Source organism: Protopterus annectens, chromosome 11.part0 (assembly GCF_019279795.1).
Source record: "Protopterus annectens isolate FY-2018-M chromosome 11.part0, PAN1.0, whole genome shotgun sequence".
Lineage (NCBI taxonomy): Eukaryota > Metazoa > Chordata > Ceratodontiformes > Protopteridae > Protopterus > Protopterus annectens.
This window is the reverse complement of record NC_056745.1, coordinates 768,487,600-768,502,516: the sequence shown is the minus strand read 5'-3', so window position 1 is coordinate 768,502,516 and position 14,917 is coordinate 768,487,600. Positions and strand designations below refer to the sequence as shown.

At 44.7% G+C, this 14,917-nt stretch overlaps 1 protein-coding gene across 1 annotated transcript in view; it reads left to right on the top strand.

The window, feature by feature from the left end:
• Positions 1 to 14,917, top strand: part of IPO8 (importin 8) — a 3,293,983-nt gene that overhangs the window by 2,227,711 nt on the left and 1,051,355 nt on the right. The window contains exon 17 of the mRNA XM_044088203.1: positions 4,044 to 4,110. Within this exon, the coding sequence (XP_043944138.1) occupies positions 4,044 to 4,110 (67 nt within the window). The remainder of the gene's footprint in view (positions 1 to 4,043; positions 4,111 to 14,917) is intronic.

Sequence of the window (14,917 nt, the reverse complement as noted above, 5' to 3'; positions counted from 1 at the left end):
AGGTTTCTCTTGAAGAGTGTTAGTGAGGGGCTTTGCCTAATGTAGATAGGAATTTTGTTCCTAAGCATGGGGAGTCTCTGTGACAGAAATCTATCCCTCCAGCATGTTCTTATTTATTGTTGTGGCGAGATTCAGCTCACTAGAGCGTGTGCCACGCAGTGACTTGGATTTCTTTAGGTGGAGCATGTCCATCAATTCTGAGTTGGACATGGCTTAGTAAGTCAGGCAGAGATCACCTCTGATTAAGCAATATGTCACTGAGTACAGCCAGAGTTTTTTCAGTTGGTCTGCATAGGACATATGTTTGAGGCCAGTAATCCTCTTGGTGAGGTACTTTTGTGGTCTTTCCAGCTGTTGGAAGTGTCTTGTGAGGTACATCCCAAATGGGGCATTGTACTCTATGATGAATCTGATGAGTGACGAGTAGAGGGGCACTGTAACCTCTTTATTTCTAGATGCGAACCCTTTAGTAATTAGATGGGCCACATAGAAGGATTTCTTAACTACTTTGGCAATATGATTGTCAAAGGAGAGATTACTATCTACCTGGGTCTCCAGATCTCTTATTACCTCTTCTGTATTAAGGGGGCTGCCACCTATGTTGCAATTCGTGGGTGTTTTGTTTTTCACAAATGGGATGACTATGCATTTTTTGGCATTTAGCTTGAGACCATGACTTTGACACCAGGTGTCCATCTCAGTAAGGCCTTTTTGGAGGATGTCCATGTCAACCAGAGAGTCAGTTATGGCTCCCAGTTTGCAGTTATTGGCGAACTTGGTTAGCCATAGTCTTCCTGTGTTTGCCTGTACTTCTGAGAAGTATATGCCGAACAGTAGGAGTCCCAGGACCGAGCCTTGTGGGACATCACTTGTGACTGGTTTAGAGCTGGACCTGGAGCCTGCTATTCTTACCGCGTGAGTTCTGTCTGTAAGCCAGTTCGCAACCCATCTTGTGACGTAGGGGTTTATGTTCAGGCTGGTGAGTTTTTCTATAATACCTGAGTGAGGAATGGTGTTGAATGCCTTGGGGAGGTCAAGGTAGGCTGTGTGAACCACCTTTCCCTCGTCTATGGCCTTGGTGACTGTCTCAAAGAAGTCAACCAGGTTTAGTAGGCATGATCTGCCTTTAACAAAACCTAACAGGGTCGGGTCAAGTGTCTGGAGGTTCCCAATGTCTTTGTTAACGAGTTCCATGATGATGTGCTCCATAGCCTTGAAGACCAGGCTAGTCAGGCTTGTGGGGCGATAGTTACCAGGGTAATTTGTGGCCCCTTCTTTGTGGAGCGGAATAACTGTTGCTGTGCACCATTCTATGGGCACGTAGCCTGTGGAGAGGCTGAGGTTGAGCAGCGTGTTTAGGTGGGGGGTTAATTCGTTCTGTAGTTCGTGCAAGATGCATCCTGGGACAGCATCTGGCCCCATTGACACTGTGTTTTTGGCTTTTGAAAGGGCTGTTTTCACCTGTGCATCTGTGATTTCTGGGACACTACACTTTTCCAGTATTGTTGTGGGCCCTTTTGGAGGTGAGAGGGGGTGGAGTTTGCACTGAATCTATCTGCCAGGATGTTGGCAATATCAGTAGGTTCATTATATTTTGTGTTATTTTGCACTAGCTCAGAGCATATCTGTGAGTTGCCACTTAGATTCTTGACATAGCTAAAGAAGGCTTTGGTTATCTTTCAAAGTTAGCCTTAGATGATTTTATGAGGGACCTTAGTTTCTTACTGATACTGATCAGGGATGTCTTTCCATCTTGGGATTTGCTTTTTTTCTGAACTAGTTTCCTCCTTTTATTATATAACCTGTTTATGGCAGGGGTCCACCAGACTGGTTTCCTTCTCTTAGGGGTGTGAGTCTTGGTTTTGCTCGGGATGGCATGATCCATGCATCCTTGTAGGTGCTCATAGAGTGCATTTGTAAAGGATTGTGCATCTTGGGCAGTGTTATCCTTTAGCGTGGGGGCTGTGAAACTTACCACCTCTGTCTTAAGTAAGGTGAAGTTTGCTTTAGAGAAGTTTTTCACTGTGGTTTCCTTGGTTGGCGGTGGTGGTGGGGTGTGGACATCCAGAGTGATTAGTTTATGATCTGATCTAACCAGTGACAGGTTGACCTCTGGTGCAGAGCACCTGCTGCCCATGTTGGTGATGACCAGGTCCAGTATGTTTTCATCTCTGGTAGGGGTGTTTACCAGCTGATCCAGGGCATTTGAGTTGATAAATTCCAGGAAGCGCTGAGCCTGGGAATTTGTACTCAAGTAGTTTTCCCAGTTAATGGTAGGGTAATTGAAATCACCCAATATCAGGGTGTTTGGCAGGACCTTCATGTTTTCCACTACCTCCAGAAAGGCAGAGTGGTGGTCCTGGGTCATGGAGGGTGATCTGTAGGAGGCCACAATTTGCATTGCAGATTTGCCCAATGTTAGTTGCACATGGATGATCTCAGAGATATCATGCTCCGCCACTAACCTGGAGGTGTAGGTATCCTTGATGAATATGGATACACCCCCCCCCTTTTGTGTTTCGGTCCGTGTTCTGTGGATGAAGTGTGTGGTATGAGTTGTATCCCGGTAGTGCTGGAGTGCTCTCTGGAGCCTTGAACCAGGTTTCAGTTACTGCACAGATGTCGACATTCTCCATACTGAGGACTGCTTCCAGCACATGCATTTTGAGATTTAAATTCCTGACGTTGAGTAGCGTAACCCTCATTTTTTTATTTGTGCTGTTTATGGAGGTGGGTTTGACTTTTGAGCCTTGCCTAAAAAAGGCACTATGGGGGCAGCAAGAGCCTTGGCCAGTATTCGAAAGCCTAGGGGTGACAGGTGCAAGCAGTCTCTTGCAAAGCAACACGGCTTGTCGAGCATGTCGTCCCAGGCTGACAGACACTGGATCCCCTTTGAATGACACCAGAAGCTTAGCCAATTGTTGAAATTGATATTTTTTTCTTTATACTGAGGTATCATTCTTGGTGAGGGCAGGATGCTACTCAGGGTCAGGGTCATACCCGCCTGGGCTACATGATCAGAGAGCTCTTCCATGTCTCTTTTCATGTAGTCCAGGGAGGTACATCGCAGGTCATTCACACCAACATGAACAATGACAGAGTCATATTTGTACTTGTTCTGGAGTGACCTGAGTGCTTGTGTTATGTGGCGGATTCTGGCTCCCGACAGGCAGCTAACCGTAACCTTCTCCTTGTCCAGCCTAGCGAGTGGGACGTCTGTGTGCCTGACTGTAGAGTCACCTGTTACTAGTGTGTTAGGTATGTTATTTCGCCTTAAGGGCTGTGATTGTTCGGCACATTGATTTTGTGTTTTATGTGTTGTCTGGTTTGTGAAGGGAGGTGCAGGTTTTTTGGGTGTCTGCTTTGGAGCTCTCGAATGCTTTTGCAGGTTTTTATTTAGAGCTTCCAAGTATGATTTAGTGTATTTATGTGTATTTTTTGCCAGTGCTGGTTTAGTAGGTCTGTGTGAGGCTGGAGGTGTGGTGCAAGTGTTAACCTTCTCCTCACGACTGTCTGTTCCAATCTTGAGTGGAGAGACCTTAGCCTCCAGTTTGGCTGTATAATTGCATCTCTCACATATGTTAGTGTTTTGTGGTAGGAGGAGAGGATTGTCTGTGTACATGAGGCAGTTGTAACATTGCCTCAGGATACCCAGGTTCACCAGCTGGACTGGAGAGTACACCTGAAGTTGCCCCTTGGTCATGCCTGAATAGTAGGGTGAGCTAAGGATGGCTGGTGAACAAATAAACATCTTTCGGAAAAGATGGCATATTTGTAACTGCTGACTGCTAGTAAATGTCTGGGTCTGTTCACTGACAGGTACAAGATAATAACTGGTAGAATCTGTTTTGGGTTATTGATGTTTGACAGTTGAGCTTACTATGGGTTTGTTACATAATCTGCCATATCCTTATAATAACTTGCTTGTAACTTTTAAACATAGACATATGCAGTGTTAATACTAGCTGGTTGACACTGGATTTAGCTATGCTGAGATGTAAGAAAAAAACTTAAGTTGAATGTGACTTGTTTTTCTTTTGCAGATAACGCAGCAGCTGGAGGGAATTTGTTTACATGTCATTGGCCTCGTTGTAGAGAAACATGTGATGGGTATGGTCATTATTTTGCTATTCCTTCTCATGGCCTATAGTAATACAGTAATGCATTTTTTTCTCTCTCTTTGATACTTTTTTCTTTGTGACTTTCTTCATTTTGCGTCCCATAGTTACTGAACAAAGGCATCTATTTGCTTTATATTAATTTTTGGAGAGGTTGGAAATGTCCTGTCACCAAATTTTAACACAGAAAACACTTGCATGCACAAAGGACAGGTAGATTTTTTTACCCATTTCTTTGGTATAACCTCAAAAGTGAGTATATTATGGTCAGTGACATGGAGCATTTCATATTTGCATGAAATATTTTTAGTTCTGCTGCTAGGGAGTCATAATTTTTGTGTTTGTATTCACTACTGGGGCATTTTGTAATTCACCATTTTCCTTTTGGATATTTATGTTGCCTTCTCACATGTAAGGCAAGTAAAATGTGTTTCACTTCACAAGTTTTATAACATGGGCGTTTCCTAGGCAGAGGTTGCATTATGTCAAAGTCAAGGTCTCCAGCTGAGTTTCTCATTTTAGTTTGTGCAAATCTTGAGTGGGTCGGGTGGCACAGAAACCTTATGAGGTGAAGTGTTATTATTACATGAGCATATTGTATTTGGTCATCTTTTTTCCATTTCACTTATCACTCTTTAGTGACAGTGGTGCAGTGGTTAGTGTTGTTGCCTCACAGCAAGAGGTTCTCCCGTTTGATTCTCAGCTGGAACGCCTTCTGTGTGGAGTCTGCATGCCCTCCCCATGGTCGACTGACATTCAAGACGTGCAGGTAGGTGCAAGCGTGAATGGGTGTTCCTTCCTTGAAGGTTGGGTGTCGGGCTGGCAACTCAGCACCATAAAAATCCACTGCCAATCATTAGCGGACCGGAGTTCCACTGTGGCGACCCCTAACCGGGGAAAACCAGAAAAGCCGAAAGACATTACTAATGATTCTATAAAATACTGCCTGTATTTGTTGTATAAAGACTGCTATGGAATCATGCTTCTATTTCTCTTAAATTGTTTGGTATACTGTAGTACTACTAGAAATCAATGAAAATATTTTCTGTTTCTTGGGGGATAACATTTTCATACAAAGTTTAGTTGAAGTGATTGGCATTTTTTGCAGCATCCAGAGGATGGAATGCCAGTGTAGGAAGGTGCGCTGTGGCATGTAGTACCCCTGTTGACAAACTAACAACCTACTTTTTTGTCATACTTCCAGTTCTTAGTACAAATGCATTTATAGAAAAATCTTTATAAAGTTCAAAATCTTAGACCAGTTTTTCTTTCTTTAATCATAGGAAGATTACAGGCTTTTTCTTGGTTTGTAGAGTTGATGTATAGAGAAATAAAAAACAAATTGGATATTTAGCTTTCCCTATACCTAACTAAACATGATGAATAAGATTTCCCAACCTAGTTTGCATGAGAGCATAGTGTCAGGAAAGTGAAACTTTTATAGACTTCTGCAGTTATAGTGTGGGTTATCCTGCCAGGGTAACCCTCACTCGGCCCGAATACCAGAGGCTTAGTATTTCTGCATCGGTTGCTGTCACTAAAGGACTGACGTCAGGTCATCAGTGGTATAAAAAACAGGCAGCCGATGCCATTACATCGGTCTTTCTTGCCGAGGAGCCCGAAGCAGAAGCAGTTCGCACGAGTGCTGGTTGCCCTCTACCTGAGTTTTCATTTCTGACATTGAAGTTGAAGTCTTCTAAAGCTAAGCACCCTGTTGGGGATCCTTTTTTCTTGCTCTAACCAATGTCAGAAAATGTTAACAATTGTCTCACCTGTGGAAAGGAAATACCACACCAAGATTTCCATTCTTACTGTCACCTGTTTAGGCCCAGACCATTGTGCTTTGTTCAACACTCAAATTATTTGTCGTCAGGCCCTTATTGTAACTAAATACTTTCATTCTCGATCTCCATATTCTGAAATGGCTTCGGTAAGCCATCCGACTACTGATCTTCTGAAAAAACATAAGGATAAAGACGGAGACAGACTGCACAGGTCCAAAACTGCTGACGACGCTTCCATTAATCTAGTCGCCAGTTCGCCGGTACACAGTGAGGCGCTTTCACAGCCCCTGATGTCCATTTCGATGGATTTGCAGGCCGCTACCAAGACCCGTCCGGAGTCCGGTATGCCGCGAGACTCTTCTTTGACTATGAAACCTGCAGATGTCTCTACCTTGGATGGGTTCGGAGCTGCTGTGCAGGCTCCAGCTTCTGAGGAAGTTCTTTGCACTACCGATATTCGACACAAAAAGATGACTTCTTTTGCGTCTTCAGTTCTTTCTAAAACTACCGAGTTTCTAAGGCCAAGAGTACAAGCTAGCCTAAAAAAACGACTACTCTAAGTCAAGTGCCTGCTTCCTTGCCACAATCACAGATGCTTAAAATGGCGGAAGACCTTATTATGCTGATTAGGGGAAGCCAGCCTTCCACTGCTAAAAGAAAAATAGACTTGTCCCCAGCAGCATTATCTGACCAAGAGTCCGACTCTGAGGTTTCTGATTATGAAGACATGCCCTTATCTGCCTATGAGGATTCAGATGCAGAGGACTCCATTCCTTCTGCCTCCCCTCTAGAGGATTTTTCTTTTGATGAAACCTTACATACTTTGAGAGAGCGTTTCCATTGGGAATGTCAGGATTATCCTCAGTACAAAAAGAGACTCGGAATTTTTAGATTTACCAAAGCACTTAGCTATCCCTCCTGTTCTGGATATTGTGGAAAATGTCTTTATTTAATCCAGTCTAACTCATGATACTTTACCCCCTGCTCCCAGTAAACCTGACAGGTACTACAGAGTCCCTGACTCTCATAAATTTATTTTCAAAAATCCTACTGTTGACCCAGAGGTCATCTCCCAAGGATCTAAAGGAATAAAAGCAACTACAGCTAAGAATCCCACCCCCTCGGACAGGGATTCTCGAGGTTTAGATAGATGGGGTAAAAAAGTATACACCTCTGCATCTCTTGCCATCAGAGCATTAAATTGTCAGTTCCACATTCTGAAATACCAGCAACATACTATGGAACTTGTTAATCAAAAATTATCTACCTTCCCTGACTGTGCAGAAAATAAAGAATTACAGGAGCTTATGCATTCTGCAAGCCAAGTCAACAAGCATACCCTGCAATGTGGGTTTGACACCCTAGAAGCATCTTGCAGGGCAGCAGTCACAGGTTCTGTACTTAGAAGGCATGCCTGACATAAGGAGCAGACCTTGCCAGACCATGTCAAATCAAAATTATTGGACGCACCTCTGAACAAGGACAATCTGTTTGGCACCAAAGCAGAAGAGGTTTTAAAAAAGATGGAATAAAAAGCTAAGTTTATGCAGACAGTCAAAGATTTTTTGCAAGTGTAACCTCCAAGAGTCAGGAGGCATTGCCCCTCAAAACGTTGGTCTTTTCCAGCCTCCTAAAGGCCACCTCAAACTAGACCTAGGGGAAACAGACCCCCAGACTACAGTCTCAGGGTATGCAGAGATCTAAACAATGGAGTACCTCCACTTCTAAAACAGGGAGTGCTAAGCCACCCCCTTATGGAAAGAATTCAGAATGACTTCTCAACTCCTTCCATCACCTCTGCCCAGTTGGTTGTGCCCCTAGGAGGAAAACTTGCCCACCATGCAAAAAACTGGACCTCCATCACCAACGATCGATGGGTCCTCAACATAGTATCCCAGGGGTACAAATTTTATTTCCACAAGCTGCCAACCCCAAAAGGGTTCCCAGACCTTCCTCCAAACCAGTAGGCAGAGGCACAAAACCAAGTTCAGTCCCTGCTCTCCATAAGGGCAATTCAGCCTGTTCCTGCAGAACAGATAGGCCAAGGTTTTTATTCCAGACTTTTTCCTGGTACCCAAATAAGTTGGCACCTGGCCCCCCAATCTTAGATCTAGGCCAAGGTTTTTATTCCAGACTTTTTCCTGGTACCCAAATAAGTGGGCACCTGGCCCCCAATCTTAGATCTATCCATTCTAAGCACCTTCCTGGTGGTACCAAAATTCAAAATGCTCACCCTACAGCAGCTTCTTCCTATGCTGTCCAAAGATGCCTGGTTAGCCACCTTAGACCTAAAGGAGGCCTATCTGCACATCCCAATCAGGGACTCCTGCAGGAAATATCTATGTCTCAGGGCAGGATCAATGCGTTATCAGTTCTCTGCACTTCCCTTTGGCTTATCCACTGCTCCCAGAATTTTCATAACATTCCTGGCCCCAGCCATTGCCTATTGCAGACAGAGAAATATTCAAATTTACTCCTACTTGGACGATTGCCTGATTCAGGCAGACAGTCAGGAAAAGCTGTTGCAGCACTTGACATTTGTAAAGGACCTTCTAACCTCCCTGGGGTACACTATCAACGAAAAGAAATCCAAACTAGTTCCCAGTCAAAAAAATGTATTCCTGGGAGCAAGCTCGGACATAGCATCCCAGATGGCATTCCTTACTCCAGAAAAACAAGCCTATCTGACAGGCTACTTCTCTCAAATGGCCACCAGAACCCAGTTATCCACAAGGAAAATCCTGCAAGCTCTAGGGTTCATGGCCGCCTGCATTCTACTAATTCCATATGCCAAACTGCATATGAGGAAACTTCAGTGGTCCTTAAAAAGTCTTTGGTGCCAACATTCTCAGGACATGGAACCTATCATACCCATGATACCTTGTCTAAGGAAAGAGTTCCTTTGGTGGACAGCAGCATGCAACCACAACAAGATGCTTCCCTTTACACAGCCCCACGCCGCCCAGACCCTAACCATAGACGCATCAGGCTATGCCTGGGGTGCACATCTGGATGGCAGGTGCATTCAGGGCCGCTGGAGCCCAAATCAAATTCATCTGCACATTAACCAAAAAGAGATACCAGCTGTTCAGTATGGTCTGACAGCTTTCAGATCCCTACTCTCTCCGGGGCCTCTACTAATCAAAACCGACAACATCACATTGATGTGGTATATCAACAAGCAGGGGGAACCCACTCTTACCCACTCTGCAGGATAGCCATGACCCTTTGAAACACAGCCTCATCCATGCATATTCACTTGCAAGCTCAATTCCTGCCAGGCAACCAAAACTCTCTGGCAGACAACTTAAGCAAAAATCTCCTAGACCCACACGAGTGGCAATTAAACCACAACACCTTCAGCCTTGTGACCCAGAAATGGGGTACCCCGAAGATGGACCTTTTTGCCTCCCCTTACAACCACCAGCTCAGCAAATTCTGCACCAGGGAACCTCACAGCAAGGCCTGGAAAGTGGGTGCCCTATTCTTCCAATGGGCAAACCTCTCAATCTATGCAATTTCCCCTCTACCTCTTCTTACAAGGATGTTAATCAAGATAAGGGAGGAAAGACCAAGGGCAGTCCTGATTGCCTCAGACTGGCTATGCCAACACTGGTACCCACTACTATGCAGTCTGTCACCATTGCCTCCATGGCACCTCCCCCAGATCCCAAATCTCCTGGTTCAGCAAAAGGGACTGTTCTTGCATCTGCAATTACAAACCCTGAACCTTGCAGCCTGGCTTATTAATTGACCTCCTCCAGTGGTCAGCCTAAGCAAGCAGGTACTGGATGTCATATGTGAAGCCAGATGACCCAGTTCTAGAAAATCTTATGCTGACAAGTGGAAAAGGTATTGTTCCTAAAGGAGTGGATCCAGCACAGCCCTTCTTACCTCTCATCCTGGATTACCTAGCAGACCTACTCCACAGGGGCCTATCCTTCTCTTCCATTAAGATCTATGCCTCTGCCATCTGTGCTCATTACAGCACTGAGCCACCTCTCTTCTCACACCCTCTCATCAAGCAGTTTCTGAGAGGGGCTAACAACTTAAGGCCACCAAGAAGAGCCCCTACCCCCTGCTTGAGACCCTAACTTTGTGTTGGAAAAGCTCACGCCACCCCCCCCCTTTTTGAGCCTGCATGGTCAACAGAGTTGAAGCCTTGCTTCTGGCCATCACTTCAGCTAGAAGTGTGTCTGAGCTACAAACACTTATGGCTGTGGAACCCTTCATAATTTTTCATGCTGACCCAACTTTCATGCCTAAAGTGGTGTCCAGTGTGGCTCTCGACCAATCTATCCATTTGCCCACCTTTTTCCCCTAATCCTCAAAATAAGGGGGAAAGGATCCTGCACTCTTAAGATGTGCACAGACAGCTCAGATTCTGCCTTGATAGGTCTAAGCCCTTTAGGAAATCTGACCAGTTACTAGTCAGCTTTGCACCAGGGCAGAGGGTAAGGCCATATCAAAACAAACCATCTCCAAATGGATAGCATAATGTATCCATTTCTGTTACAAACACAATGGGAAACCACCCCCTCAGTGGCTCAGAACGTATTCCAGTAGGGCAACTTCAGCCTCTACAGCCTTTCTCAGAGGAGTCCCTACCAGGGACATTCTGGAAGCTGCAACTTGGAGTTCTGTTCATACCTTCACCAAGCATTACCACCTGCCCATCTTTTCCAAATCCAGGGCGAGCTTTGCAACCGCAGTCCTGCAGAGCATACTAGCCAGCCCCAACTGTTCTTGACTGCTTCCTCCCATTCTTCAGCTTTGTGAATCAAGCCAAGTGTGATGACTGCAACAGTGAAACACGAAGAACGTAGTACAGTTGTGTTCACTTACCATAAGTGTATTCCCTGTTGAAGTCCTGGTTTCCCACCCTCCAGCCCCCTTGTCTCTCTCTCTTCCTCACTCCTTACAGGGCTATTGGTATTTACTTTTTACTGGTGGTGGTTTTCCACCATAACTTAGCTCCCGATTTGGGGGCTCCTTACATTTGGGGCAAGAAAAACTGATGTAATGGCATTGGCTGCCTGTTTTTTATACCACTGACGACCTGACGTCAGTCCTGAAGCGACAGCAATTGACGCAGAAATAATAAGCCTCTGGTATTCGGGCCGACAGAGGACTACCCCTGGCAAGATAACCCATGTGTGATGACTGCAACAGTGAATACACTCAAACATCTACATTTATGGTAAGTGTACACAACTGTACTTACTGTTTATTACGGAACCGAAATCAGATTAGAAATTATTATTTGATATTTCTTCGTGATGCATATTAAGCAGGTTTAATCAACAAGTGATTGCATTCTGCAGTCATGTATAAAATTTCATTTGCTACAGGGCAGTACAGGTAAGGCTCAAGACTGAGTCAGTTAATATTAAGGTATATGTAGAAAATGTAGGTTTAAAGTGGTCAGGTTGTCTATCCCAGTCTTGGGTTTGCTCCTTTCACTTGCGATTTTCATTTCCTTCCCAAACTTCTGGTGCCTTTTCTATGGACTTTACATCCACTACTCCTCACGATCAGATTTTGTTCTGTCATTAATTTCTTGATACTTGTCTCCCTTCACCATCTTTCCTGAACAGTGTCTATATGCAATGTATTTTTTCCTTCCTACCTTCCTTTCCTTTGCTTCCCTAACTTTATCTAACTACGTCGTAGGCATCCACTTGGTTAATCCCTTGACTGTCTCTTACATTATATCCTTTTCCTCTACATTTTTTCCACTGAACTGTATTTTGTTTTTTAACTAAACATTTGGATTTATCTCCCACTTGTGTGATATTTATTGTACATTTTCAGTTTATTATTTTATACTTTTGCTCTGAATATGTCCAGGACATATCTATGTGATGAACTGCATGGCTGCTAGTGCTTGTCAAAATGCAGTGTTGTGATTTGCGAATGCAGTATGTGAAATGCAGCTTAAATTCCAGAAGTATACTAAGTACTGAATTACTTAAGTCACATACACAACCACACAGGTAACAGGTGATAAACCACCCGGTTTGATCACATGTATTCTTCACTTGTTTGTTATGCCATTTAGTGATGGCACCCCTAGGAAAGCTCTTAATAACTGAAAACAGGACTATAAGTTATTAGCATTTGCATCTGAATAAGCATGTTTTTTGCATCGTAATGCATACCACAGTTTTCTTTTGGAATACCCTTCAATTTTGTACATATTTTTTCTATTGTAAGTTATGATCCTTGGCATGTATTCTGTTCTGATTTTATTCTTTTTAATGGTAAACATGTAGAGTTTCTTGCTGGCCTTAAAAGTAGTATTGATTATTCTCTTAATTGTAACTTTTCCCAGAGGTAAATATGTGATTAAAACAACTGTTTGACACATTATAAACCTATTTTTTAGTGTTCCATGCAAGGAAAACTGTTGACATTAGGCCACTAAAATGTGATCCAGTCACATCTGGACATGTCCTCTGACTTTTTATTATCAGTATTTTTGTACTTGTTACACATGACTGGCAAGCAGGAATGGGCCATTAAAAACAGCTGGGCCAATATACAGTCTGTAACAGTAATAGTCAAATTCAAATGGAAGATGAGTTCATGTCCACTAAGATCCTTCAGACTTAGAAGAGCCTTATTCTGCGTATGCCAGTCTCTTGCAGCATTTGTAGGAAGCCTGGCTGTAGGCCCCATTTGTTTACATCAGTTAGCTCATTAAGCTGTTAAGCTGATCTGATGTTGTCTCCTTCATTCACCCTCATGACAGGGTCTCAGATCCGACTGTCTGATCCAGCTCGGCCACTTCCATAGACTTGGATCTGACTCTCAAGCTCCTCCCTCATACCCACAATCCCCTGCATCCACCGAACTACCTCGGATCTCATTTGCCACTCCTGCGAGTCAGACATGGATTCCTTCTCTCAAGCATTGGGTAGAGTTTTGTCGTATTGTAAGTGCCTTTGGCAGTTTTTTTCTTTCCTCCCTCTTTCTAGTGTGTGTGTGTGTGTGTGTGTGTGTGTGTGTGTGTGTGTGTGTGAGAGAGAGAGAGAGAGAGAGCTTTGCTCTGTTCTCCGTTTCTCTGTAGTAAAAAAAAAAAAAAAAAAAAAAAAAGTTAAGCTTAGATGTTTAATCTTGGCAGTAGTTACAGTTTTTGTTGCAGGCAGATGGAACAAATTTATTCTCAGGAGCCATCTTCCTTCCTCAGCTAAGGCTCAGACCCCTAGCTTGGCTTCATCGTCTTCTCCTTCATCTAAGGAGTCAAACAGGAGGTCCTGCCCTGCCTGCCTGAGGGACACACTCTGCTAAAAAGCTGAAGAAGTCTATGCATCTGACTCCTTCATATCTACAGCAGTCTGCTTCTAATTCGGTCTCTTCAGATCCGGGGGAGATTATTTCCATTTCCCCGACTCCGAGGTTTGTTCCTGCTGTGGATCCTAGGCCCTTGGATCTCTTGCCCTTGACTCAGTCTCTGGCCCCATCCTCTCAATCCAAGCACTCCTGGCCACCCTCTGCAGCTTATTCCAGGTGCTCAAGAAGCTTGTCTGAAGCGGACATGGACAGGATAGTAAGGAGGTTACTTAAGGCCCGGATCCAGATTGGGGTATTTCCCCCTCCATCCTCTGTCAGATCCATGAGCTACCCAGATCATTCTATCCAGACTCCTCCGATCTGTCTCCTGGCTTTGGAGTGTAGAGACTCAGGACTACTGTATGCATTAGACGTGGCATGGAGGAAGCTTTCTTCTTCGATGCCAGGTATGTCCTTAACTAGCCCTGTTCTGGCCTTGTTGGAGCAAAGTGAATCTCTAGCCATGGCACTGGTGACTGGTCTGGGGAATTGGGATCTTCGCCCTGCTTTTCGGAGCTGTCCCTTCCCTTGGGGGCTTCGGCAGTTGATAGTTCAGGGTCGATCCCTTCAGGAAGCTGTGGATCCTGCACAAGTCCTGTCCATCTCTTATTGGTAGCTTTGGGTCCGGGGATTAGGATGGGGCTTCACCTGGCCCTTTGGCCTTTCATGTGGTGGAGAGGGTTTTCTCTCGAGTTGGAGATTTAACTGTGCAAGTTTCAAAATCCACCCCCTTTACCTCCATTGTATCCGGGTCTTTCTCTCTCTTGTCCTACCATGAGTCTTCCCGTCCCAAGCAGCCTCTAAGACTTCCCTGCTCAGGAGTGATCCCCCTCTTATGATACCCCCCCAGACTACTCCACTAAGAAGGTTCCTCAGAAGATGTGTAAAAGGAGGCACGTGGACTTGCTTTTGGAGTCCTTAACTGAAGATACTGAGTTTGATGAGGGGGAAGGATCCCCCTGATCCCAACTTGAGGATGTCTCCTTCTAAGACATCTTGGAAATTTTGAAGCAGAAAAGTGAGTGGTCTGCCCAACCTCCTTCCTCTGAGGAGTCAGTTGTCTTGGAGGTGCCCCCCTCCCAGCGGATCCCCTGGTGGATTTAATATCTCGCCACACGTGGAAGGAGCTGGATGCCATCAAGCTTATACCCAAGCTGCCCGATAGGTGTTTAGTGCCCCCTACTAACAGGAAGCACTGGAGTAAGGTCCTGTAGTCGTTGTTATCGTGGTGGCAGTGGCCACCAAGAAAGAACTGACAGAGGAGAATGCCAATGTTCATCCGCCAAACAGAGTCCAGAGTGTTGGAAAAATTGGGAAGCATGTTTACACCTCTGCAACTTTTGCGCTGAAGTTGTTAAACTATATAGTTCATTTCACTCATCTACAGAGGGACCTGGTCAAAGAACTGACAGCTTCCCTCTTGGAGTCCATGCCTGTGGAGGAATTTAAGAAAGTTTCTCCCAAGCTGGTCACTCTTTCATCCATCGCCAATTCTTCAATGAGGTTAATCTCCCATACCATAGAGGGTACCTCACGAGTAGCCAGTTCAGGACTTTCCCCAAGGAGGCATGCCTGGGTGAGGCTAAGTGATTTTGCAGAGCCTTTCAAAACATTGTTTGTAAGTGCCCCTTACAATGGCGCCTCCTTTTTTGAGCCTTTGGTTAGAGACACCCTCACACG